This window comes from Wasmannia auropunctata, unplaced genomic scaffold (genome assembly GCF_000956235.1).
Source record: "Wasmannia auropunctata unplaced genomic scaffold, wasmannia.A_1.0 LD334991.1, whole genome shotgun sequence".
NCBI lineage: Eukaryota > Metazoa > Arthropoda > Insecta > Hymenoptera > Formicidae > Wasmannia > Wasmannia auropunctata.
In genome coordinates this window covers 248,946-276,314 of record NW_012027899.1, presented here as the reverse complement: position 1 = coordinate 276,314, position 27,369 = coordinate 248,946, and the positions used below count along the sequence as shown (strand labels likewise).

The 27,369-nt window shown below is 35.8% G+C and overlaps 1 protein-coding gene across 2 annotated transcripts in view; it reads left to right on the top strand.

Annotated features, from left to right (window-relative positions):
• Positions 1 to 11,662: 11,662 nt before the first annotated feature.
• LOC105457844 overlaps positions 11,663 to 27,369 on the top strand; it is a 90,415-nt gene continuing 74,708 nt past the window's right edge. For both annotated transcript variants that reach the window (XM_011702749.1, XM_011702748.1), the window contains exons 1-2: positions 11,663 to 11,961; positions 17,301 to 17,750. In XM_011702749.1, coding sequence (XP_011701051.1) covers positions 17,499 to 17,750 — 252 coding nt within the window. In that variant the 5' untranslated portion in view covers positions 11,663 to 11,961; positions 17,301 to 17,498. The remainder of the gene's footprint in view (positions 11,962 to 17,300; positions 17,751 to 27,369) is intronic.

Genomic DNA, 27,369 nt, shown 5'->3' with positions numbered 1-27,369 from the left:
CAGATAATCTTCTATCCTATTTCTAGTCCTTTATTCAGCAGCAGGACTATTAAATTCTTATCCATTCTTGAAACATTTGTTATTTCTCGAATCAACGTAAGAAATATATATGAGTCAGGAGCCCAGTAATTAATATGGCAGTATCATAAAAAATCTTGCTTCTAATAAAAAATCTTTTACAATAAATATTCGAATTTTCTAATTTATGCCATCTTGCGAAAGCAATTCTATTCAGTTAAGGCGTGAAACGTTCAATATTATTCTAATAATCTCTTTTCCTATCGCGCCTTCTGTTTTCAGCTTTGTTTCAAATTTTTCGGTGCTGATACCACTGTCTCTCTTCCTTTGAGCCGGGTTAATCCAGACGCCTTCGTAAAGCTTCAAACGATCCTTAGGATTCCACCCTGCCTCTCTCGCACGTTGCTGGCGAATTAAATTTCGTCCTTGCGCTTTTCTCTTCGACGCGGACGTTCTCTTTGAGCATCCTTCGGGACGAAATTCGTTTACTTATGGGGAGTACGATGAAAGAGCGAAGACAGGTGAGTGACCGGACGAGGGTAGGCAAGACGAGAGCTGAAAAATCCTTGACTGATCGAATAAAAGTAGCCCTCCCTTGGGAAGAACTTGCAGCTTGACGTGACAGGAAAGCGAAACCGTCAAGGGTCACAGAAAGACACCTGGTATTCAAAGGAGGAACCTTTAACAGCCTCGAGGGTCCTTTCGAGGAACGATGGCACTAAAAGTCCTTGCCGTATGATGGTTTGATAACGGAAGGAAGAAAGGAAGGACGGGTCTTACACATCGCAGCAGGATCCGCAAAATTTACATGGATAACATGACAAAACGATTTTTGTCCTGTGGATAAAGGAGAAGGCATTAGAGGCTATAAGATGTCTAATATTGAAAATTACAAAGTTTCTGGAGAAGCACGACGTTCCAATTAAACTTTTCGCCGAAGAAAAATGATCGCCGTATTCATCAGGAAAGGAAGCCATTCTGAAGTTTGATGAAAACCTTACGAAACACGCGATAGATGTAATCGAGATTACGGCGGCGTGCCGTCAATGCGGGCTCAAATTTCTTTAATGTAAGCCAATGTCCTTCGCAATTTTCTTGATCTTCGATCATTAATGTCTTAGAAAACAAATTATATTTATCAACATAAGATTCGCTTGAAATTAGTCTAAAATTAAAACTTCTAAAAAAAAAAACAATATACACATTTACGCTCCATTAGAACTTCCCGGAACTTCTTCAATAGTTTATAACTCAGAAACTATTCCTGACTCAATATATTTCCGTTCAATAAAAATTGACTCCAAGGTATCCAAGAACTTCCCTAAAGATAAAAGAACAACGGCAGCGGGATACATCCTGTACGGCGGCGGCGTACATGTGCGTCCTCTATTAGCGCGTAAATCACGCGTGCGATGGTGCAGTTTCATTACAAAAAATTTATAACCGCTTCGCGTTTCCCGCTTTCGCTGCTTCTTTCTCGAGGGTTGCCTATTGCTTTACACGCCTTTAGGTTTACACACGCGCACACGAAGGGCACTGATTCCCGTGCAAGGGCGATAAAACGATGCTCGCACGACGACGATCTATCTCCGCGGGGGAGGCACGAAGAAACAGCGCGGCCCCGAGTTCTTTATCGTTTTTAATATTTTTCGCCCCCGCGGGCGACGCCGCCGACCGGTAAGTCTACGGGGATAAAGCGAGTTTTCCATCCCTTAGGCTGAAGAACGTGGTCCTGCAAGTGTAAACAGAACCGGCAAAAGGCGTTAAACGAGATGAGCTCTTAAGGTATCGAAGGATATAAAGTGTTCCTGATTTTTTTTTAATTATTTCTTTCTATATTTCTATTAAACTTGGAAAAGTTAATTAGACATAATTTCTTTTGTAGTATCTTAAGTTTTAACGTTATTTCGATAATTGGATTCATAGTTTTAATAAATAATCTTTGTGCAAATGAATAATAGTTGAATTAGATTAAAGATAAATTAATTAAATTATATAAAATTATTTACTACTAAAAATAAAAACGGATGATCATGAAACTTTGGATAATCGATTCTGTAATAATGTGAATCTTCTTACAATTAGTCCACATTTTTTATCTGAATATACACGACACTATCACTTAGGCAAGTTTCTCCTGAGACTTTTATTTTTAACAATTACTGTCGCTGTATGGTGATTTTAGCCCTCTGTTTTTCCTCCCGTGTCAGAAAGGAAATCTAGGCTCATAAAAAAAGAAACCGGCAGATTTATTTTAATGTCTTTATAGTATATCTCTTTATTCTCTGATATACATGTTCTCGGGACGGTTTAGCACCCTCCCTCGACTTATTCTTAAATCTGCTCATGCTTATATCTCCCTCTACCTTGAATCTTTGATGTAATACTTCGTGCGGGGTTGCGAAAAGCCATAAAAACGGTCTTGGTGAAGATAAGTATAAAATTCTCGCTGCACCGTGGCACACAGAACAAGTAAAGCCTTCAGCAGCATGAGGCAAAAAATGGTATGGAAAGAACCAACAGAGACGAATAAGTTGCTTCGAGAAAAAGAATCGCGTCATGCGTTTCTTCATCCCGCGAAAAATTTTCTTCACACTTCCCTCCATCGTTCGTGCCCACCCTCCTTGCCCGCCTACTCTTTCGTTTTGCCCCTTCGCCTCTTCGTTTCTTCCCCCCTCCCGCAGTTTAAGGAAAGTTGCGCAATTTGTTCTTCTTCTGCCCTTCGATGTATAGGCTGTCCCAGAACTAGCATCATTCTTTTCAACTAAAGATATCGGATGCGGGAATAAATGAAGAAACATGTTGGTTGTTTCAATATCGAAACGTCAATGGTTTTCAATACATAAACGATTGAATACGCTGGTAACGGCAAAATATATATGAATAAATGTGTAGAAATATTTCTTTATTAATATTCACGGAATGAGTATTACAACTCTATAATAATTATTACTTTAATGTAATTATTACGATAATGTATTCCGATAATGTTCGCAATTGTGTTTGATTTTATTTCAATGAGTATTTATATTGCTTATCTCTTTCCTGTTGTGCACATTACACCGACGCGCCAATTGAAAATGCTAGTAAACCGGAAGTAATACGCGCGTTATGATGTTATTAATTAAGACAATAAATTTGTTAACGAACTAATTACGATCTGTAATATACCAAATTTTCAAGCGCGTAATTTATTTGTTTATTCGGCAAAATTGAATCAGGAGTAGGTAATAATGAATGCGATAATTATTAAAATTAACGACGAGAAATTACTGAAATTTATCGGTTTTTACAATTACTGATACGCTACAGATGTGTATGTAAAATTTACAAAATATATTAATATAACTAAATGTCTAAATGTTTACTCTCCAATGTACAAAAAAGTTCAAATTATTCTTGTTTGTTCAAATTATTTAAGAAATATTTATATAAATTATTTTAAAAAATTAATTAAACTCTAGCTCTTATGCGGACTTTTAATACAAATCTTTGAAAAACTAGTAATAAAGAGATCGTTTAAACATTTTTTTCGATCGTTAGCACATTTTTAATTTTCTTCGTAGAACATATTTTATATGATAAAAAAATAAAAAAGACATTTAATTCTTTTTGTTACTAGGGATCTTAAATTTGTTCCCTCGCATAAATGTTCGATAAGATAATGTGCGAGTCATTTGTCCTTTAACCTTAAACCGCGAAATTCTTTGACGGCGTTTGTGGAATGAGGCAGACCCTATCGATCAATAAGAGCGGCATTAGCAATAGGGTTTATGAGCACGAGCTCGTCATAACGGACGACTAGCGAATAAATCGCGCACGCCGGCCGTTTACCGCCAATTTATTCGCTCGTCGCGGAGCCGAGAGCTGAAAAGAGGCGTTTCCGAGTGGCAATAATGGATGGGATAATAATTGAAATTAGGAGGCGGCAGCGGAAGGGCTAATACGCTCGCGCGCCGAGAGCAGCTGGTCGAGTTCGTCGAGCCGGCAATTAAATCCCTGACGTATCGCGACCGCGATCTCCGCCTTAAGCCCGTACCGACGTGATGGAACGCGCGGCCCTTTTGCCGCAAAACGGCTCCGCGAAATTTCGCCTCTGCATGTGAATTACGCACTTTGCACGCCCGCTTAAAGATCGTCGGGTATCTTGAAAGGAGCGGTGCCGCGGTTGTCGTCAAGTCTGCTGCAAGCCAGCGCGACAAATTCCTCAAAATAGGGAAATATAATTGTGCGATAATGGCAGAAGAAGAGGATATATCAATAATAAAGAGAAATATCTCGTTTGGAGAAATACGTAGCTCTATAGCATATCAGCTCTTTTATTCTCCGTTTCACAAAATAGTCGGAAACAACCGCAACTCCGCTAATTACCGATGAAGTTGTAGCGCTTCCCTGTTTTCAGTATTCCTAGTTTCGTCTTAGTTTGTGGAATATTTTTGTAGTAACTAACCTCATTAAATTGTTAAAATAAAGTTGTAGTAACACAGATATATATATATATTTTTTTTTGTAAAACATAAAACACAAAATAACTTTGGATACATTTTCTGAAACAGAGTTTGCTCGTTTTACGTAACTAATATTTCAAAACAGATCATATATATATATATATATATATATATATATATATATATAGGTACATATGTAAAATACATATGTAAAAACAGGTAATGATTCAATTTATACAATTTATTTTGGGCTCCAAATTCAGAAAATTTAATTTTGCAAACACATATTATACAAGCATAAGTATAATTTAATTAAAAATCTAATTTTCTGGTATTTAACCTTTCAACTTAATGTTTCAGATATTATTTCATATAAAATGTTTGTTAGACAGAATATAAAAATTCCAGAAATAAATAGGTATGCAGAGAGCAGGGAACTCTTACGGGCTTCTCACCCAAACGTGCGGAGCACTCTCTCAATACAATGCCTCCACTTTTACTCATTCATCCACCGCGGAATAGTATTCCCATCAACGATGATGTCGTTATCAGAGGCCGTTCGAGAGAAAGGGGAATATCGGTAGAGAGCGAAATAAGTTGGTGACAAAGTGGGGAGGGGAGGGGGAGGACAAGGAGGGAAGCGAACGGTGCTTTTCTGGAACGATAGGCATCTCCAGACGGTCTGCGATGAACTACCCTTAACCGTATTCAACCCCTCGACCCTTCGAGGGTAATAAACGACTGTCTAGAGCGCATAAAGAGCGAATTCGACTCGCAAGGATCTTTACGGTGTCCCTCTGACAAACGGTTTGGTGCTTGAGCGCCGATCTTCGTCAAGATTGCAGCCGAATCGCTCGTCTACCATTTCACTTTGGATGTCCCTCGGCACTTTCGACTCTGTATACCCACCCAATGTCCTGACGCCGTGTCGTATCAGCGTTCAACTATAGATTTTCTAATATTAATTGCCTCTTTATTTTGAAAATTTTTGGAAAACAGATCTCAAGTATCCGGCACTATACACATAATAGAAACGAAAACTTTTTAAAAAATTTTTAAACATAAAATTTTATCACGAAAGTCTTTTTAAAGCTTCCTTCTTTTCTTTTAAGCAAAAGAGATGATATTGGATACAAACGCGTATTTCTTTATCAGTACTTTTATCTGCAATCTTTTCTGAAAAGTTATGATCATTTTTACTGCTTTCGCGCACGGAAAACGTCTTAATATCTGCGATTCTGGCTCGTCAATTTTGCACCGTAATCCGGTTTTTGCGCTCTTCGAATTGCGCTCATCCGGCTGCTCGATCACTTTCCTTCAGTCTTTTCAGCGATTTCAAATAATAAACGGATCAGCGCGGAAACACTCCGGGTGCAACTACTTGACAAATGATCCCCGGCGACGATTCCCGATTTCTCTTCATCACGATGACGTTCGTGGATACTTTGTTTTATTCGCGTGCCGTATATCGCGCTCGCGTTCGCCCACGACGGAGTAATTCCCGGCATGAAATTTCGCTCTCTGAAAAAGAATTCCCGCGATACCTTAACGTCGCATGAGCTTTTAACGCGACTCATCCCTAATTACACATCTGTCTTAATCCATATTACAATCCTTATCCCTATTTTTTCGCAGTTTTCTGCAGAGTCTATTACGATCTTCATAAAATTATTTTCATTATGACATCGTCGAGAAATGTATCATTGCAAAAATGTGTGATGTGTGTATTATTAAAATATAAAAATAGTTGTCCTGATTAAAGGTTCATGAAATCCTCAAAAAATAACATAATTTGTATTGTAATTAATATATGAGATACGTAATTAAGTTAAAACATCTTTATTTATCTATGGGTAAAAAGTATAGGTAAATATTTTATAATAAAAAATTTACATTCAAATAAATTCGATGAAGCTTTGATGTTTGAAACTATAGGTTCGAGTAAAAGTTTCATATACATATTAATATGTTAATTACATATGGTATAATATTTAAATTTTATAAAAAATTAATTTACATGAAAGAGAGATTAAAACATTTCGAAAACGTTGACACGTTCGATCAAATTCTCGTTACACAAAACGCTATTTCTAATTTTTATTCAAGGACAAATTTGAGTTTTCCAATCTTCTGAGTAAGCTATAAATCCACTTCCCGATTACATTGTTCAACATTACGTAAGACACACATGTTAAGACACACATAAAAAAAATAAATTCTCTCGATTTTTTCTGATTTTTGTCAAGACCGAAGTCAAGCATGCGTTTAAGATTTATTACTATATTTTGGCATTTTTCTGTAGTCATCATTCCGCGATTTGTAGACCAATACTGCTCATTTCGAATCACACAGGCAGATGCGTATCGTTCGATTTTCGATATCCATTCCTTGAACGTTTATCCTCCGCGGCTCTTCTCGATAGTATCGGGTAGTAGCATGTAGTACTAGTAACCTCAGTTACTACTATCGCCCATTCTCTTCTCTCTCTCTCTCTCTCTCTCTCTCTCTCTCTATTTCCCCAGATTTGCCGGAACTTCGACGAGAGATCAGTATCCTTGTTTCATCGAGATTTCACCAGTCGATATTGCCCGTCCAAATACTCTCTCATCCACTTAGTGTCCATCTCTTCACTTTCCCTCAATCGATCCTTATCTCCTTCAAAGAGAAAGCATCATCTCGTGTCCGATGCTTTATCAAATGACTAAAGCAAATGACTAAGCAACAGTAGGCTTCTCGAGCAGCTTCTCAGTTCGAAGCTGACAAGTAATTTAATGATACTGGACTGTTACACGTGAAATATCCAGTTTGTATTTTAAATAATTCTAAAAAATACTTCGAGAGAATTATATAAATATTTCAGTCACGCGCTTTTAACTCGTTTCCTAATAAAAAAAAATCAACTGTTGGATATGAAAGAAAACGTCTGGAATGTGTAGCATTTTAAGTGAAATATTTTATGTTACCAGCGTATTTGCTATTTCCGCTATTCACACGTTAACTATTATTCAGTTCCTCAGAAGTCTCCGTTCACAGGAGTTGTATGACAGATTCTTTTTTAAATTACGTTGACTACGCATATCAATTACACTTCACGCTTCATCCATCGCATCGCGTAAATCGCGACGTAATAATCTCTCCGCAATTTATTTGCGCGAGTCCTTCACGTAATGCCGTTGGCGGCGACGCTTTCCCTGTTAACTCGCCTACAGTATTCCCAAACTTTGCATACTAATTAACCGGGCGTTTATCTGCCCTCTCTATCTCGTACTCGAGAGACCTCTTCCGTTTGGGGAACGATTCTACTTTTTGTTACCTATCTCTGTGCCACTTCATGCGCGCTGATTAAATATTCCTTTATCTCCCGTTTCTACGTGGTTTTATCGACAAGTACATGCGCTCACGATGTTATTACAGCGCTTTCGTCCTGTTAAAACTTCGCGTAACGACGCTACGGTCTTTCTATTCATTATACTGAATTGACGAGCTTTTACGAAGTATGTCGCGATGCACTTTTCGATATCGTGGCGATTCTGATCACATAAGTTTCAATTTTATTTTCTAGTCGTCATACGTATATTAATTGAATTATTATAATAAATATGCGAAAGAATTTAATGCTATACAAAAGTTATATATTAATCTTCATTTAGTAATTAATATTTCATGCATGGGTCTTTAATAATTCTTTGAAAGAATTTTAATTTTAAATCCTTTTCGGATTTTAATATCTAAATGATTTGAAAATTTTGATGTTTTAATAATTTAATATATATTTTAATGATTTTTATAATATAATTTAGTAATTTTAATATAATTTAGTAATTGAACAATTTATCACTTTACGTATGTAATTCGTTAAAAGGATTTTATTATATAATTCTACACGTAATCGCGTAAGCGGATAATCAAAACCTTTCAAAAAATTAAATGCAACAAAACGTATGGGAAGGATCTTCATAAAAAAGTTCACCGTACAAGGATAAACGTGCGTTGATATATCAAGTAAATAAATCAATGAATGAAATTGAGGTCGGTTCAATAAACTCGTATGAAAAATGTAATTTGACATTTTTTATTCTTTTTCTGCGCTTCGGTTTTCTTGCTACATTTTACATGCTGATTAAAGATTTTATTACCGCAACGAATAAAAAAATACGCGAGTGGATTTAAAGTCATTTTTCTGATCCTTTTGAATCTTGTAATTAATTCTCTTATCTTACTTTTACTTTTTCTTCAAGCTCTTTATCCTTATTAATCCATATATGACTTGCTCATAAATCGATAGAAAGTATCAGAAAAACAAGAATATATGTTTTAATTTCTTTTCTGTTCTTTCCTTCATGAATATAGTAGATAACATAATGCAATAAATAACGTAAATGACGTATTCAAATAAGTTCCGCAGGCTGTAGCACTTAATAAGAACATTTAAATGTTAACAAATTCTATAGTTCTTGAATTATAAATGATATGTAATTTGATATCTTTTCATAGAAAATAAACAATAAATCTAGTTGTAAATTTGCTCATGAATTTATTATTTATTCGTTAAAACTCGATATGCCATCTGTTCGTAATTATATTTTGCATTTAACCTCGAGGGCACTTTAAATATATTATTTAATTATGAATTAAATTAAATTCCCTCAGATGCAACAATGAAACTATTATTATTTATTATTATTATTCATTATTAATATTAAATGTATCTTTCATAACGAAATATATAACGAGTCAAGTCTAGCTTATTCATAATTCAAGGAATAAAATTTGCATTTTTCGAGGATTTGACATATTTTCATATTAGCATAATCTTATCCTATAACTATCAAATATTAATAACATTTCTGTTTTTTTTGTTTTATTAAATAAAAAAAAGGAAAAAGGTTTGAATAAAAAGAAAAGTGTTTCTCGCACTGTATGTTCTTTTTGCGGGAGAAATCTTTTTATTTCGCTCCATTCGCGAATCCTTTCGCGCCATCTTTCGCGACCGCTAATTAACGATCTCGTTATCTTCATGGGCGATTGCGCGCGACATTTGTACGGTAAACGTGACATGCTCCGCCGTTTTCCCGCCACTTGATTTTCCGCCTTCGACGTGCCCCCATTGTCTCCGTTAAGTGCCCGGGGCAAAAGTAATTGGTCGCGCGTCGAATGAGCCGGAACGCTCCCGATAGCGCTTATCGACGCCGAACATGCGAGCAAATTGCGAACGCACGCGAGCACGTGGCGGTTTCGTCAGCAGGTCGCGAAAAAAAAACAAAGAACAATCGATAATATTCACAAACTTCGAGTTGCGTTTTTAATAGGTATTTGCATCTCTCTCTCTTTCTATGTTTTAAAGAAGTTTATGAATTTTGGAAGAATTATAGATGGATATCAAGCGTAAATTGTATTGTTAAAAGTAGACGAATCAAAAGTATGTGTGCAAAAAAAATACTCGATACTTCAAACACAATATTTTTCAAAAACAAAAGTAAAATCCATTAAAATTGTCGAATAAACGTGGCTCAATGCTACCTTTGTAAAATAAGCGTTTTAACAATATAATGTTGCTAAATAAATAAATATTATGCTAAATGCCATTATTACATTATCTCGAGAATTCTCTCAATTTTCTAGGAAAGCATCGTCAAGTTGACGATTTAGGATAGTTCGCAGCGCGTGAACATTTTCGCACGAATTTGCTAACCGGTCGAGCAATAAAAAGCGATGGGAGCAAAGGGAAAGGAGGGAGAAAAAACGCGGCGGGAAGGCGCTGAAGGATTCTTGCAATTACGGGAGTTTTAGTGGCACGAGTAGTGCGACTCGAAGTATGCGCGCACGGGACGCGTAGTAGTCGGGCACATATTTGAACACGGGGTGAAATGAGAACTGCTCGGCCCGGGAGAATATTTCCCACCGAATTCCACGTTTCGCGCGTTTTCGTCGTCGTCGACATATTACTTCGGCGACGTAAATTAAAAACTTCGTTTCCGCGCGCCACTTCGGTTACTCGCTTTTCTTTGATCCACCGAGCGTGCGAGCTTTTTTTCACTGTTCCTCTTTTTTTTACTGCTGCGAGAACGCAATATGGTATTTCGGTGAAAAAGGGTAATCAGTAATTCCGTAGAAGAGTTTTACAACTCCCGTTGCAAAACTACTCTGGGAATGGTATTGTGCGAAGAAACACGTAACTTTATGAACGTCACAGATTTCATACATTATCTTTATTTTCCATACTTTGTATACTAATTCTGTATACAATTTACTAGCTGTAATAAAAATTGTAGTAAAGTATCTTCTTATTAATTGATTAAAAAAAGGTATTGTTTTCTCATATACATTATCATACATATATATATGTATAAAATTTACTTTAAGCTAACGTTTTTCATGTTTAATCTTGTAAAACTTATATAGTTATGTTTTAATCATTCATTTTTTTAATTTATGCGAAAGATGTTAAAACACAAAACATATCGCTTCAAAGTTATGTAGCTTATCTGCAAGTCGAAACTTGCACGACGTTGTTCCACCATAGATATTAGATATATACCGCAATAACTTTGCAGTCAGGTCATGTGTATGCATATTTAAACGCGCGCTAGTATTATATACACTGTTCTTTTAGAATATAATAAATTATGTTTATACAATTCATATTTCTTACAAACATAAACAATGTTTTAAAAAAATCTCCACAAGTAGTTTTAAAGTAATGTCTAATAAATAAACTATTCTACAATTTTAAATTTTAAATTTTTTTAAAGATTTTTTTATGTATTATACATAAGCTAATTTTATATTTAACACCTAAAAGTCAATTTTGAATTTCAGCTGGATATCTAATTAAATCAATCGATTTTCCATCAATTGTTAATTTTATATAAGTAAGGATAAGCGGTCGCCGGAATGAATTCGCACGATATGTCGATCAACATCTTCGCGGACGTCGGAAGATCTGTGCGCTTCGCTCCCGCGTCCGGCATGCACGGACTCTTATCACTGTCACTTTCCGGCCGAGCGACCGACTTTCTCCCCTGCTGGTAGCTGCTCGCTCACCCCCTCGGTCGACCAATCGACGCGCCCCTTTAGCGCGTCGCGCCGGCCGGATCCGCAGCGTGGCGCGGTATCACCGCCGGTGCGGCACATGCGCGCGCCCCATCGTCGTATATCTATAAGGGTAGCTACCCTCGGCGAGGCCGGTCAGTTCTCGCCCGTCCGGGGAATCGGGCCGCCGATTCGCGAGATCGCGTTCCGCCTTCGTTTCGGTCTTCATCGTCCACCCCGACAGGGGCCACAAACGCGGATTGTTTCGCCGACCGGAAATAAACGCCACGATGCTGGCCGCGGTTTAGGAAACCCGTCCCTCGCGGGAGTGGAGCTCACGAAAACACGTGTGTACGAGACGCTGTGGGATGGTTGTATATGCCAGCCGGGGATTGCGTACCGGTCTCGCTGGCGTCACTGATGGGTAAAAGTGTCCTCGCCGTGGGAGGAGTGACGATATATAGTAAGGATCTAATACTAAAGAAAAACGCGGTCACAAGTCGAACCTTGCTTACCCAAGAAGTCGTCTCAGGAGATAAAATTTCAGTAAAAGTGTCATCAAATCTCGCGTATAAAGTTACATATGTGTTCGATCGGATAACAAAAGATTTGATTAATGCGGGCGAAATGTGTGTCGGTCCAATTGTTCAGCATCGGCGATGCTGAGCAACTTGAACGACAATACAATTGCATGCGTATCGTTCGGGGATGTTGATTTTAATCGAGTCGATATATGACAGTTTTACCAGTTATCGCTTCATCAATTATTTTCGAGCGACACGGAATGACACATCGTGAGGATAAAGTTAGTCAACACACGCCAACAATATCGTGCACTAATCACGTAGTCGCGTATTGTCCAGCAACTGTTGGCCAAATGACTGCAATATGTGGCAATATCAGTGAATGGCGTATTGATGGCGATGACGTTGGCTGGCACAAGTGGTTGCGATTTAATCGTCACATGTTACACCGGCAATACGTTGGCCGAGGTACTACCCAAATCCTGCAGCAATCACTTGCCAATTCGTTTGTCAGCAATATGGGGCAATATAGAATGAGAGATACGAGTTCAACGAACGAGCGAAGTTACTCGACAGCGGGCGGAATGTGCACAAATTTAATTGTTCCATACTGCCAGTGTGTTGACCAGCCGAAATCCTACAGCGATTAGATTTTCGGCGATACGAGTGAGTGCCGTACAGATAAATTTAGTTAAAATCGGCAGAATGTGTACAGATGTAATTCTCGTATATCAGAAATAATGACCAATCGAAACTGTTATAATAAATATAACAAGTTTTTACGTTTCGGTGTCATGACGATGATATACACAGTACGTAAACAAATTTAATGACTGTAATATCGACTGAAATATCGGCTAAACAAAATGCTTACGTTCTGTTTTCTAATTTTACTTTCTAATAGTAGAAATATTGACTGATTATACAATTGCGCTATACAAACTATTTTCATAAGCTTATTAGAATCAACTGGAGTTCAACTGATTCCACGATTCTTTCTAAAATATCAGTAAGAACGATATCTTATGGTTAATTATAATAAACGTTTACATAAAATAATGTTACAGATCAGTTGTTAAATTCATAGCAATATGAAACAATGTAAAAGTGACGAATCTTATCGAGAATCTTGAATTAACTTCGAGCAATTTGATTATTTAAAGATTTTCTTCATGGATTTGGGAAAAATGTTTTTAATATAAATAGAAATGATAAGACATACCAAAACTTTTGTAGTGTACGTAATAAACACAAAAAAGTAATAATAAGTTCCCATTTGTTTCAAAGTGCATTCCTATAATGTCCGAGAGGATATTATAATATTAATCATACTAGTATATTTTACAATGTAATCGTGAGAATTTTAATTAAAATTACAAGCATATTTAATGAACCGATGGTGATTCAATTATTAATACGGATATATAAATAGACTATGAGTAAAATTTATTTAAATTTAAATTTTATTTTATTTTTAATCAATTTATTTTGGTAAATTCTATTGTCAAATAAAGTTCTTTTTATAAAACGCGAACACTATGTTTGCCGCAATAATTACAAGCTACGAACTCTAAATTTAACAAATCATTCAATAAGGAAGGATATCTTTAGCTTGAATGACTTGTGTCTTTGAGCAAAGAGCACTGCAATTAGACAGAAGGGTTTGATGTCGGACGACGTACTTCAAATGCAATCATATATGATTGCCCTCTGAACTTTAGAAATGCGATATCATTACAACATAATTTCCAACAAATCCTGAGGTGTAGTTTATTTCAATACTTTGTGACCTCATTACTCGAATCGTAATTAAAATAGGGAAAAAGAGAAAACGTGACAAATGTTCGACAATAAATGCAAACGATAAAAATATATCTGAATTAATTAATTGCTGTCTGTAATTGCAATTCATGGTTTTATATAAAGCGATTAATGTTTATATTTAATTTAAACATTTCATTATTTTCCTATATATGTAATGATATTCTTTGTTGCTTTACGATATCTGTATCAGTAATGGCTGCATATTCTCATCAAAAAGGAATCAAACTCATCCTAAAAAGTCTGTGTGATATAAATTCTCAACTCTTCTAACACGATTCACATAATAGCAGCATGCAGCATCTGCTATGCTTGAACGTATGCTTTATTTAAATATCTACTCGCAAAATTGTTAATATGTACCAAGTGACTAAGCTTAATTAACACGTTTTCCCTATTCGTCGCGGAAGATTTCTGTAATTTCGCCGGAATGGGATTCCCTGCGAAGGGATTCTCCTCGGGTGTAATCGAGTGTGGCGCATCTCCATCTCCAGAACGGTCTCCGGAGAGATTATGAATTAGCGAGCGTGTTTGCCGAGACAATCTCGGACTCGTAGACGTTAGCTGGCGATATCCCACGCGCGTCTCTCGGAATCTAGTTCATCGTGTTTAGCTAACGTCAAATGAGTTATTCCGCACGAAAGCACAAAACGGATTCGCTGCTTACTGCGCGGTATTACTGCTCGCCGAGTATATGTGCATATAAATTCTCTGTATTTTACATTAACCCTCCCATCGGGAGCCTCGTGTGAGGACGCGTTAGAATCCTCATGTAACGATTAATTTGACCAACTGCCTCAAAGACAATTAAATTTTTTATATACAAAAATCTTATTAGCCACCATCCCATTTTTAGATTTTATATTAAGCTATTGAGGTATTGAGTATCCAAATTCTTTTTAAGTTATTATAACAATAATATATAAAGTTATTATACTAATAATTTATAAATTACGTAAAAATAATTTGTAACAAGCATTTCTTACAATTCTTAATTCGTTAAAGACATATATTTCCAATGGTGTAAAAGTTTTAAGTGAAACTAAACTAAAGTAAACTCGAAAAGTCGAAATAGAAAAGAAAAGAAAAGAATTAAATAAGATAGACTTGAAAAGGACAAGGCAATTTTAACAAGTAGTGTAGTTTGTTGTCCACAAACGCGAATGTGAAAACTCATTGTGCTGCAAACAGAGAATCGAAAACATCGATTCGATCGGCTCGAAACACGATGCTATCGCTGGTATTGCAAGTCTCTATATTGTAATTGTATTTAGAATGGGGTAGGATATCTACTGTCGAAGTTTCTCCTGAAACAACATTCCCTAAGGCATTGCAGAAATAGTTGCAGAATATATAACAATGCACAATATATAAAAGATATTCAATTATTCCAGAATATAATTAATTATTAATTTAATTTAATATTAATTATTAATTAAATGTAAAAATATAAAGTATTAATATATTTTCTAAATCTGGCAAAAGTTCAGCATTTCTTGAAAATTATTAATATTCAAAATAATAAACATTTTATAATTAAATTTCGAATTAAGTTAGTTTCTATTGATTTATTCGGAATTCAAAAATTAAATCTCACTACATATTTTAATTCTTTATTAAAATTTATCAAGAATATTATTAATAAGCTCTTTGCTCCACAAGCAGAATTTGTAATCGTAAAAGATTCGCAATTTCAAACGTTTAGCAGTTAATTTCGAGTCTAGTCAAATTCCTTTATTAGTATCATGAATTCTGGAGATTCCTCTACCGGTACAAAAGCAGCTGATTAATGTTGAACGCGCGTGTGATAAATGATCGACGTCTTGGCGGAGAGGAAGATGATGGAGAATCACTGGCCCAGTGCTCTCTCGCAGCTCGTCGCTGCGGTTTGATCGAAGGGGTATTTCCACCCCTCATACACGCGGAAACTTCTTTCAGAAGATAAACCGCTCTCTTTCAGCCTCCATGTCGCCCTCGAGGCGCGGCCAAGGGGGCACGAAAGTTTTCCCGGAAGATTCACAAAAGATTTTTTGGCCGCGTCGCGACGTAATCCGGACAAGGCCAACGGAGTACCGTTTGGGAAATTTATAAGAAACTAACGAAGAAACTCGCCCGGCCGGAAACTCTCGAGATACCCGAAAAGCGATCTCATTCAATCGTGGAAACAGAGTCTGAATATAATTCAGAGAAGGAAAAGTTACAAGGCTTGATGAAGAGATAGAATTCTCAATGCCCCAGATATCTTGCAAATAATAGAGAATTAAGTAATTTAAAATAAATAAAACTAATATAAAAAAGATTCACTTAAGAGTATATTAAATAATAGTAATACTTATGTAGAAAATATATGTACAAAAATATATGTATAATAATGGCAATAGATAGATATTAGAATTATTTTAGGCAATCTATTCAGATAAATGTAATATTTTTTGAATTCTTATTACAAATAAAGTGTATTTTAATAGAAGTTTTAACACAGGCTCGATTACTCTAATTTTAATTTAGAAAGGATGCTAACAAATCATGGAAATAAATTAATATTACATATATTAAAAAGTTGAAAAAAATGATCTGTCCGATTCGATTCGAATTACAACACAAAAAAATTCAAATTCACGAATATCTAAAAATAAAAGAAACTGTATGTAAAACTATAGTATTTTAAGTAACAAATTACATCTTAAAAAATCCTTCGGTTTTAATCTCGCACTGTCATTCGCGCTGTTAACTAAATCACTCTTGCTCTTTTTTGTTATATAATTAAATATAAATAATGAAAAATTATACTTCTTGAAGAAAACTTATTGACTGTGATGTATCGCGCGTCAAATCGTTAGCGTGCCTGACACATATGTGGACCCTTATAATCCTGAAGCTTGCTGCAAAACTAGGTCGAACTTTCACATGGAAGGAAATTAGGGACGAGTTTCCGCGTGCATCATTCCTGTTGAAATGGAGAAGGAAGGGGGAATCGATCCTGGAATTATTAGGTAATTACCGTCGTGCGGCGGGAATAATTCCAGAATCGATTACGTTGGAACGGATGAGAAGCGAAGAGGACCACAAACAAGCCAATATTTTCAAACTTCATCTTTATAAGGATTAAGTGTCGATTCGTTTAATATTAGTTTGCTCACATATGTCTATCGAATGAGATCATGCAGTTTGGAATTAACAAGCAGAAACTGTTGGGATTGTTCTCTTTTAATTTTAATAGATTTTAACTTAAGTAAACACTAAAAGAAGATATCAATATTAATATCGAATGATATTAGTATAAAAATAATTTCGCGAATGTGAAATTGTCAGAGAAATAAAAAAAATTACACTTTAGAGAAACTTCACGGATAAGCAAGGTTGTGATACACTTTTCGAATACTTATTACAATATTTCGAAAGTAGAAGCGATACTCGGAATACTACGAAAGGTCAGAGTATGGAATGAATTTTGCAGGAAATCGAGGACGCGCTATTACAACGACGGATTCTATATGAGACAATCCCACGATCCCGTCAATCCTTGATGTCTCCGTCGTGAGCCTTCGGCAGCTGCTCGCTCTACGCGCGAGAACGCGGTCCTACGGGACTCGGGATCGACGCACCGACGTGGTGTGAACGAGGGAACAGGCGGATAAAGATAAGGTTAAGGACGATGGGAGTGCCGGACGTGGAGCAGGCCAAGAAGCGACTCCAGGACATACTGAGGCGAGCGCAGAAGCTTGAGATACCGACGCAGGAGGTGATCTCGACGAGAACGGCGCGTAAACTGCTCGCTAGAACGCGCAATGTCCTGGCGTGGACTATCTGGATCGGAGTGTTCGTCGTCCTGCTCAGTGGCGTTGTCTACGCTCGTTGGCCTACACGACAGGACGTGGAGACCGTCAGGACCGTGTTGAGGCGAACAGTCAGTATCCGATCTATATGTCTTTCTTTTCTTAATTCTACGAATAATATCAAATAATACCACGTCAAAATGGATATCCATTTTTCACAAATTAAAAGGCTCATAGATTGGTATTTTTCGAGAAACAAAAATTCAAGAACACGACGGCAACGATATGAACGGTACACCTCTCTCTTCGCCGCCGCGCCGTCAGTTTTCAAACTCGCGATATTCTTCGCGGCGAGGGAAAAGGCTGAATTTCAATTCGCATAAAATTTTCTCAAACGCGAATTTCCGTTTTCGTTTACATACGAAGGAAAAATAAAGCTTCCTTCTCAGTGTTGAAAATTTTCTTCCTGCTTCCCTACCCGTTCTCTGCGCCTTCTGTTTTCTTACGACGATCTTGTTACATATCTTTCCTGTACTGCAGAGAACGTGTCAACGGCTTTGACTCTCTGACAAATATTCGCGACCTGGTCAACACATACACATCATATTTTCTCTGCAAAAAGTACTTTATCTTTATTGACATGTGGGGCATTTTTCGCTAAATGCGTAACTTACAGCTTTATCACTTGATGGATATTTTCATTTAAATTCTTGCTCAAAATAATTCATGCTTGATTGACAATTACACTAATTTTATATCTTCTTTTAAACATAAATATGCGTATACATCTATAAAAAATAATTTAGCTATTACCAGTATTATGTTAAAAAATTACATATATATAAATATATGTATGTATGTATATATATCTATATGTATAATTATAATTTCTGGAATATAAATTTTAACATAATACTGATATTACTAGCTAAATTATTTTTTTGATCTAATTAAGACGCCGAAAAGATAATAAATATAAATTAAGAGATATTAATACATTGACATTTCAATATATTAACCAATATACCTATTTCTTATTTAATTTCCAATTTTTTAGCATTTCAACTAATGATAAACTACTAGCGTTTAAACTAAATGATATAATGTCGTTTGATCACAGTACTTGAATTTCGCTGATTTTGGAAAGTTAGTCAATTAAGCTCGCGGCGGTCACATGCTGGTGTGGTCGATAACGCCGATCACGTTGAAGGAGGGAGAACGTTAGAGGTAGTAAAATAAAATCGCTTGGCCAGTGATATTTATTAGACGGCACCGGCGACGGTTACGGCCGATAAATGGCACAGACCGCGGCATGGAAAATTCACCTCGTAAATGGAGGCGTGCAAACAATAGTTATCGGATAAGCGTTTTCGCGGGATAAAAGCTGATCGGTCGCGGGCGTCGCGGCAATACATGCCTGACGATTCGCGATTTTCTCTTGGACTATCGCGTCGATCGCCATTCGGAAGGGATCAGTGAGAAAGAATTTTGCGCCATTATGAAGTATGTCATACGAGAAAGCAAACATTTGAAGATTATCTAAAACATTATTTACATCCCTTTAACAAATGCGCAAATAGATGTCTGTTATTGATAATACGTCAAGTTTAAAATGATGAGGATTGTCTCCAACCGCATTTCACAAGAGGTTTTTAATTTATTCATTAAGTAGTCTATTTGAATGTGCGTTCCGTGCGAAGTAAATGATTCGATTTTCAAGTATCACGTTCCTTTTTTGCACTTAATGACTCTCAATCGAGAAGTGATTTCGTTGCTCGCTTCGATTTCCCGACAAATTTTAATATTATCGATACTCGATCGCGCAAAATCGTACCAAAGGAGTATCAGGGCGTTAAAAGGACTAAAAAAATCGAGACCAGCGAAACAGCCTAAATGAAAGAGATTGCAAGTTCAAAGAGAGCTATCGCATGTGATCTATTGAAAATGCACACACACACACACACACACACACACACACACACACACACACACACAACACACACACACAACACATACACACAACACACGCGCGCGCGTGCGATTGATCAGTAAAATCATTTTGCCGGCCTCATCGAATTCGAGTTGCATTTCATTGCGATATGTTACACGATATTTTCAAAATAGCCTCTCTCGGAATTATGCGCTATTGCACATAACGCGATTTTCAAAGGACTCACAAATCGATGTGTAATGCCTTTTGGAAAAATATATTGATCTAAATTAATAGATGCATAAATATGCATGTATGTATGTATGTGTACATAAGTGTGTGTTTAAAAAATATGGAGAAATAAGGAGTAAGTCAAGAAATAAAACAATCTTTTTTTTTTTTCAAATTAAAAAAGTTCAATAGTAACCGAAACCAATATATTACGAAATAGTGACCGTGATAAATATTTTACGTGTATCGCTATCGCAAACTCAACAAAAATTATTAGTCGCAAAAACTAAATATTTCGGTTTCGGTTAAAAATAAAAAAAAAACACACGCGCTGCATACGCCTTTTTGTTTAAAACAAACGCCGTCGGCGTTGTTCGTAATTATTTCAAAACGGCCGCGGCTGCATATGTTTCAATTTACGCTCCAGTATCTTCGTTTTAGTTTTTTGTCGTGTGTTTGTTCCTGATTGTCGCTGCGTTTATTATTTCTACCCTTTTCCCGTGTTTGTTAATTAAATCGAGAGAAGAAGTTAGAAATCGAGTGCATTAATACAAAGAAATAGTATAAAATAACAAGTTATAGCAACCATGTATAAAATATTTAAAAATCACATATCTTCTATTATTAAAGAAAAGTTTGTATTTGTGTTAACTAAAGAATTCGTAATGGAAGGTATATTCAAAATCGATTTTGTCGCTCTTTGCATTTTATATTCTCATTATATTTAATTTGTTTAATATTTAAAATTCATTTTGGATAATTTAATATCTCGGCAAAATTCCACGTGTAATTATATATTAATTAGAATTACATTTTCCATATTATATTTTATAACATAAATTGAGAAAATTATAATTTAGAAATTGTTTTATACTGGTCTGATAAATACATTACTTTAAAGTAAACTAAGAATTTAATATACATACGCGCGTATATATACCTACACATATTAAGAATGAGAGAGAGAGAGAGAGAGAGAAAATTATCAGGCTCCAATAATGAGTGCATTTTACATCATTCTGCATCGTCTATAATTTTTAATTTCCTAGCTTGCCTCAAAATAACGAACTGATCTCTCGGTTGCTCTTTCACTATTGGAGTCTGATAATTCGCTCTCTTTCTCCTTTTTTTCCGCGCTTCACAGCCACGAATCGAGACGTCGAAAAGCGACCAGAGAGCCCGGCGGGCCCACTCGAGGTGCTCAATTTTCATGGAAATAGCATCGAAACAGCACGATTTCCTGCACTTTCCCGCTACCACTGTTCCCGTCACGTTCCTTTCACTTTCACGTGTACGTATGCGAGTTGCGTGTATATACGCGTAGATCCGTTTCCTTCTCATTCAGAGAAGCTTTCGATTCAGTCGATTACTACTGCGCCCGTTTTTTCGTCAGAAAAAGAAACTGAAAAAATCGTGGCTCTACATGCGGAATGGCATGTGTTTCGCACTTGTACGTTTCGTGTTCACGTTGAAAAACGACACACGTATTCCACTGCATGTTTCAAAATTGGTAGAAATTAAAATCTCATTTAATGTTAGAACCGCGGCGATTTAGATCTGTCCTAGAACCGTGGATAAGTTCTTCATGATCATGTTATTCTTTTGTGATTTTTTGATAGGTGAACAAAGTAACTAAATACTATACTTTCATTAATACTAATTTACGCATGGTTATAGACGAGAGTAGCAAAATAACTATCAGATGAGTAAAAAGTAACACAGCCGCAGTACTATTAAATGTACTTTTAAAAAAGTCAAATTTTCCAAGATCAAAATTCTACTTGTAAGAATATGACATTATGCTGTTAGCTAAAAGCTTAACGCTGTTCTAATTACCTACTTTGAACTTCTTGAGTGAATGAAGTTTGTCGAGATCAATATAATCCTTTATGATTCCGTTTTCGTAATATATGTATACGAATGTAATATTCAACATATCAAATCCATCATAATAAACTCGTTTCCTATCTCTTCAACAATTTTTAAATTGTCTTATTAATTTCTAATATATGTCTTGCATTTCTCAAGTCGTGATATTAACTGAAAAAATGTAATTATACATTTCTCACATTTTTTAGTTTTTTACAACTGATTGAGAAATGTAAACCTAACATTTTTATTGCGTAGTTAATATTACAGACAAGCAACTATTTTTCACTTTATTACGAATACACCACTTTAATTAATAATTTTACTTTGTTTAGAACAGTAATTGTTATCTAACATTACATTCACAATACAGAATTTAAAAAGTGAGAATTAATCTACTTTTTTATAGCTTGTGATACAATTTCTATTCAATATAATGTTTTGATGATAGATATGATATATAGACCGGTAGATAAGTGATGATTTCCTTGCTCATAAATAACTGTTACATGATTTATTTATGCAAAAGTGTGCAAAGAAATGCGTACAGAGTCAATAAACATGTATAGATAGCCGCTGCTTACTGTCGAAGAATGTTAAACTACTTCTCAGCGGATCTCTTTCCTTCAAGAAAGAGCGGTAAAGTTGGAAAGAATCTCGGAGGAATTTTAATATCCACGTAGAGTGTTTCATCCGCGGGCGCTCCGTATGCGCTTGCTAAATTAAAAAATGCCCCGTTAAATAGTAAGTAGTTGAAAAAGTACGTAGGGCGTAGAGAGCGCTAACGAGGTCTACAAAGTATGCATAAAAGAAGCGATAAGAATCCCGTCTTGGGATTAAACGGAGTTGTTTACTCCCCGGTCGCTTTCATCGAAAGAAAAAGGATCGGAAAATGAAACTTTATATTCTTATACTTTTATATAATCAAAAAATAATATTAATCGGAGCGGAAAGAGAGTTAGAATAATTGGGAGGAAAGAGAGAGAGGGGGGAGTGGGTAAAAAAGAGAAGGAGAGAAAAAATAGTTATCATTTTGTTAAAATTCTTTTTTAAATTGAATTAAGACTAATGTTTTTATCTATAATTGGTGAAAAACAAAGTAGAAAAAACAGATTTACTCTTTCAAATGCATAAACAAAGAAGTTATTTTTCTTCAAAAATGTCAATTATAATTAATATTAGCATAATTAGTGATAAATATCATATAATGAGAAAGATGAACCTTAATGACGGATCTTTTTATTGTATAATTACCGAGAAATGAGAAAAGTATTAAAAAGAACAAAAATAGTAGTACTAAAAATAGATAAGTAGAAAAAATAATTATATTTGTTTCTTCGTTCTTCATATTTTTACATTTCAAAACATCTCTATTTTTTCATCTCTATTTTTCGAGCTTTATATGTTTCTTAAAATTGGTTTAAATATTTACCACACATCTCTAACCAAATTCTCACTTTTAAGAACAAATCGATAATAAATTGAAATAAATCGAAACGATCAATGAAAAGAGACGCCTCGCGAATAACAACGTTGGATTCCCTTCATCGCGAATTGCGAAATTACATTTTCACTCAGCAGCGCGTCCGTTTTGTAACAATCGCAATTATTTGCCCTGACGCGCGTGACGGCGGTACGTTCTGCGCGATTATTTACATCGCGTGACGTATCGTGCGCGTGCGATTGCAGTCGTCCTATGCATTCGCAGCTCAGCAGCAACCATGCTAACTCCGAGGGTCCAGAATGTCGAAATTATTATTGAGGCATTAATTAATCCAACGTGCAACAAATAGTTTTAGAAAAATAACATAATATTTTTACACGAGTGTGAAAAAAATTTTATTAAATGTAATTCCATTCCATTCGTATTTCATTGTAAAATGCATGCGGTAACGATTTCTACACAAATCGCAAATAAATATAACGCGAAAAACTGAAGCAAAATTTTTCACGCACTTACAGTTTCAAAAATTGACTCAACAAAATTATATCTGTTATTATTATAAATCGCGACATATTTTGTATCTATCTTAATTCTTCTTTCATAAAGACCTATTTTTCTTCCAACAATTACCTAGAGAAAATGTTTTAAGTAATAAATGTATTAATAAAAAAAAATGTTTTTTTTAATGTTCAAAAATTAATAATAATTTGGAATTTTTAGAATTTGAGGAACTAACTTTTTTCAATTATAATAGAAGACACAACTATTCACGACTATGTACAATGTACAGAATACCTGAATAATCGATCGCTATCGCGCAGAGGTTACAACGGGTTATACTCACTGATGCCTGACCACATAGATCGCGTTTCCACTGCTAGGTTAAAGGTCTATTTACCAAGAATTGAAACTAGTACAGTTCCATGGCGAGTGTAGCCTTCGGTGCTACATACACTAAAGATGATCGCCGTGTCTATTGATAACAGAAATGAATGGCTAAAATTTTCAATTTACATTTACTTATCTGTCGTATTTTTTGTGCGTCATATTAACTCTCGAATTGATGGAAAGAGAATGTAATATCTTTCGCAAAATTAACATCTCCTTTTTCTTAATAACAAATTTTCGAAAAAAATCATCACTTTTTTCATCATTACTCAGGGATCTCGCGAGTCGGAAATCTTTGCAGTAAATCGTCATATATATGTGATACCTTATATCGATTCAATGCAAGTTCCAAGTAAAATATTCTGTGCAACAAGTGAGAAACGTCGACAAAAATAAGGCAACACCGTCGACAATGAATAACTCAACTTTATTGAAAGCCATAGTGGTCCTTACCTTTTACGACAAATTACAAACGCTATTGTGCCATAAATATTACGATATCGACGACAAGAGAGAAAGAGAGAGAGAGAGTGTGCATAAAGCATGTTCCCGATTTTGAGCAAACTGATACTCTATACACGGCATGCATAATAATACACCTTACATCATCGGCGCATAATCTATTATTTTAAAACAGTAAATGTTAAAAAAGTGATGGGAAAAGTGCCATAGAATGCAATAACATGTCACCTGTATTGAAAAATATCAGTTACATTAATCAGTTATTCAATAGACATTTTCCCAGAGCTGCGTCCGCATGTTTTCGTTTAGTTATGCTATCATAGAACCTCATACAAGAGAACACGTATATGAACAAGACCGGGACAGGGGGAAGGGGGGGGGGAGGGGTAAACTGCCATCGGAGCAGGTAGCGGCAAAGAGGTTGAATAGCTGGAGATTTTAATTAGGATAACCCGCGGCTATATACTCCCGAATATTGCATTAGCATGAGCCTCGCCACGGTGCTCAGGCGGAACCCTTTAAACAAACATCTCGGAAAACTCCCTCCTTTCGCCGACGGAAGCTAAAAGATAAGAGAGAGCGAGAGAGCGTGCAGCGAGATGGGGCCGTAAGCGAAAAGGGTGGAGAGCAACGCAAATAGCCTTTTCGGAGATGCGGTAGCTCCGGTCACACGCGACTCCGACCCGCGTTTCCGACGATCAGGGCGATGTTTACCGTTCACCGACTCGTTCCGACCACCCACCCCCTTGTTTGGTTTCGCGGCTAAACCGACGGAAATAACCCTGGTCGCACTGGGCCCCAGGTACGCTGGTCATTCCAGAGCATTTCCGGATTATCGTCGTTCTGCGCGACGTGTTTGCGATCTACGTTTTTCTGTTTTTACAACTGAACGCTGCAGGAACGTAAGCGACTTTTTTCGAGGGAAGTTGAAAATTCTACAAGAAATACAGTCTTTCGTTCAAGGAATTTAGAATGCTCGAGAAGAGTTTTAGCGCATCAATGGTTTATTTTTAAGCAGTTGTTTTTTTTTTGATAATTTGGAAAATCGGATTTAATTTCCTCAAAATTCGTTCGTCCATTAATTATCTCAAGATTAAGTAAAAAGAAAATTCAAAATTAAGTGGATTAATTTTTTTTCTACTTCTTAAAAGAGCGATTTGCAGCATGAATCCATCAATTTGTCTTCTTTGATGTCAGATCAACGGTATGGAATTTGAACCGTCGCGCGGGGAGAAAATAATTTTTTTGCATAAGTACCACGGCTCGTAGCGCGAATACTCACGGCTTAATTACACGCGAGATTGCCTCATTTCAGCATGCATGATTCCGCACGAATGTATACGTTACGCGCGGCGTTATCAGTCATTCTACTGCACAACTATCGCACGCGTACGCAACGCATTCGCCTATCTGCATGCACGAAGTCATTTCCTTTAATGTCGCATAACTGTTTATATCGTTAATGGCTGAAGTTACGCGATATTGTCTCACACGGTGGACCAGTATACCTTGCCATGAGTGATGAGGTTACCGTATATCCCCCCAGTAGTTGCACAATGCAAAAGTGTAAAGGGAGATTTTATCACTTATATCCTGTATACTTTAACTAACCGGCATTAATATCTCGTTCATCTTGTCTGAAAAATGTTTAGGATAAGACGCATGCATTAAAGTGCTCGTTAACATGACGAGATATATAAATTACGCTGGTAAAAAAATAATTTTATTAGATTAAAAATTGTATTTGCGTAATTTTATATTTTTAATTTTAATAAAGAATGTTGTACTTATAAATCACAATTTATAAATTCATTTGTTCCATTTTTTTAAAAATATCCTTTCTCTCTCTTTCTCTTTTTTTTCAATCTTTCTACTAATATTTTTTACATTTTTAAATATTACAAAACTATTTAGGTAATTTTTTGTCATTTAAAGGTCAAAAGAGAAAAAAGCGCAGAACAAATTCTATTATTTTTCTCATTATTCATTCCGTTCTTTGTACTGTACCTACTTTTTTGCTGTACAAAGGTTTCGTAATTGAATGATAACGTTTCGCATGAACCATGAGACTGTGTGATTCTTTCATAGTTTTGAAAGGACCGAAAAAAATTTCGGCAGTTTCTTCAAAGACTGATGCTCTTTGCCGCCACAGCGGAATTAAAAAATAATATACTAGTGTAAAAAATAACACATATATACCTTGCTCTAGATCGATCTTCATATTATAACGTCAATTGTCGACTTCAAAAAACGCATAAGTATTTTTTTTTAAATTCTTTTACAACACGAATTAATTTAAAGTTTGACAAAAGCCTTTTTCTTATTTATGTTGTTTTTATATTTAAATTCTGCCCCGCCTTTTATATTTAAATGAACGTTAATAAAATATCTAACTCGTTACCGAGCAAAAATTACATTACCTACATCAATAAAATGTATAACGTTTGCCAAAAGCAATTTAACTTCTCAGTAACGCGATCTGCGACTTACAGCGTCACTTTTATGAATTTTTTATCAACGTTTTTACGATCTTATCTATTTCTTCTCACTGCAAAAATACACTTACAGACGCAAAATAAATTCCGCACATTATTTTCAATATCTTTTTAAATTAAAAGATGCTAATCTAAAATAATTGTTATCGAGAGATTGTTATAGATCAATTTACTGCGTAGTTAATAATTAATCTAACAATTAATTATCGTGAATTTCCGTCCACGAGAAAAAATACACGACAATAGGGACGGTTAATGCAGCCACTTGCCGTGGATGCAACAACGAACGCACTGGACGAGCAGCAACGGGGATAATTAACGGATATGGGTAACACCCCGAGGCTACAAACACGAGTCAGTCACGGGCACCAGTCGGGGCGTTATTTCGACTACTAATTAGGGGCGACGAGTGCGAGAGAATCGCGGAGTAA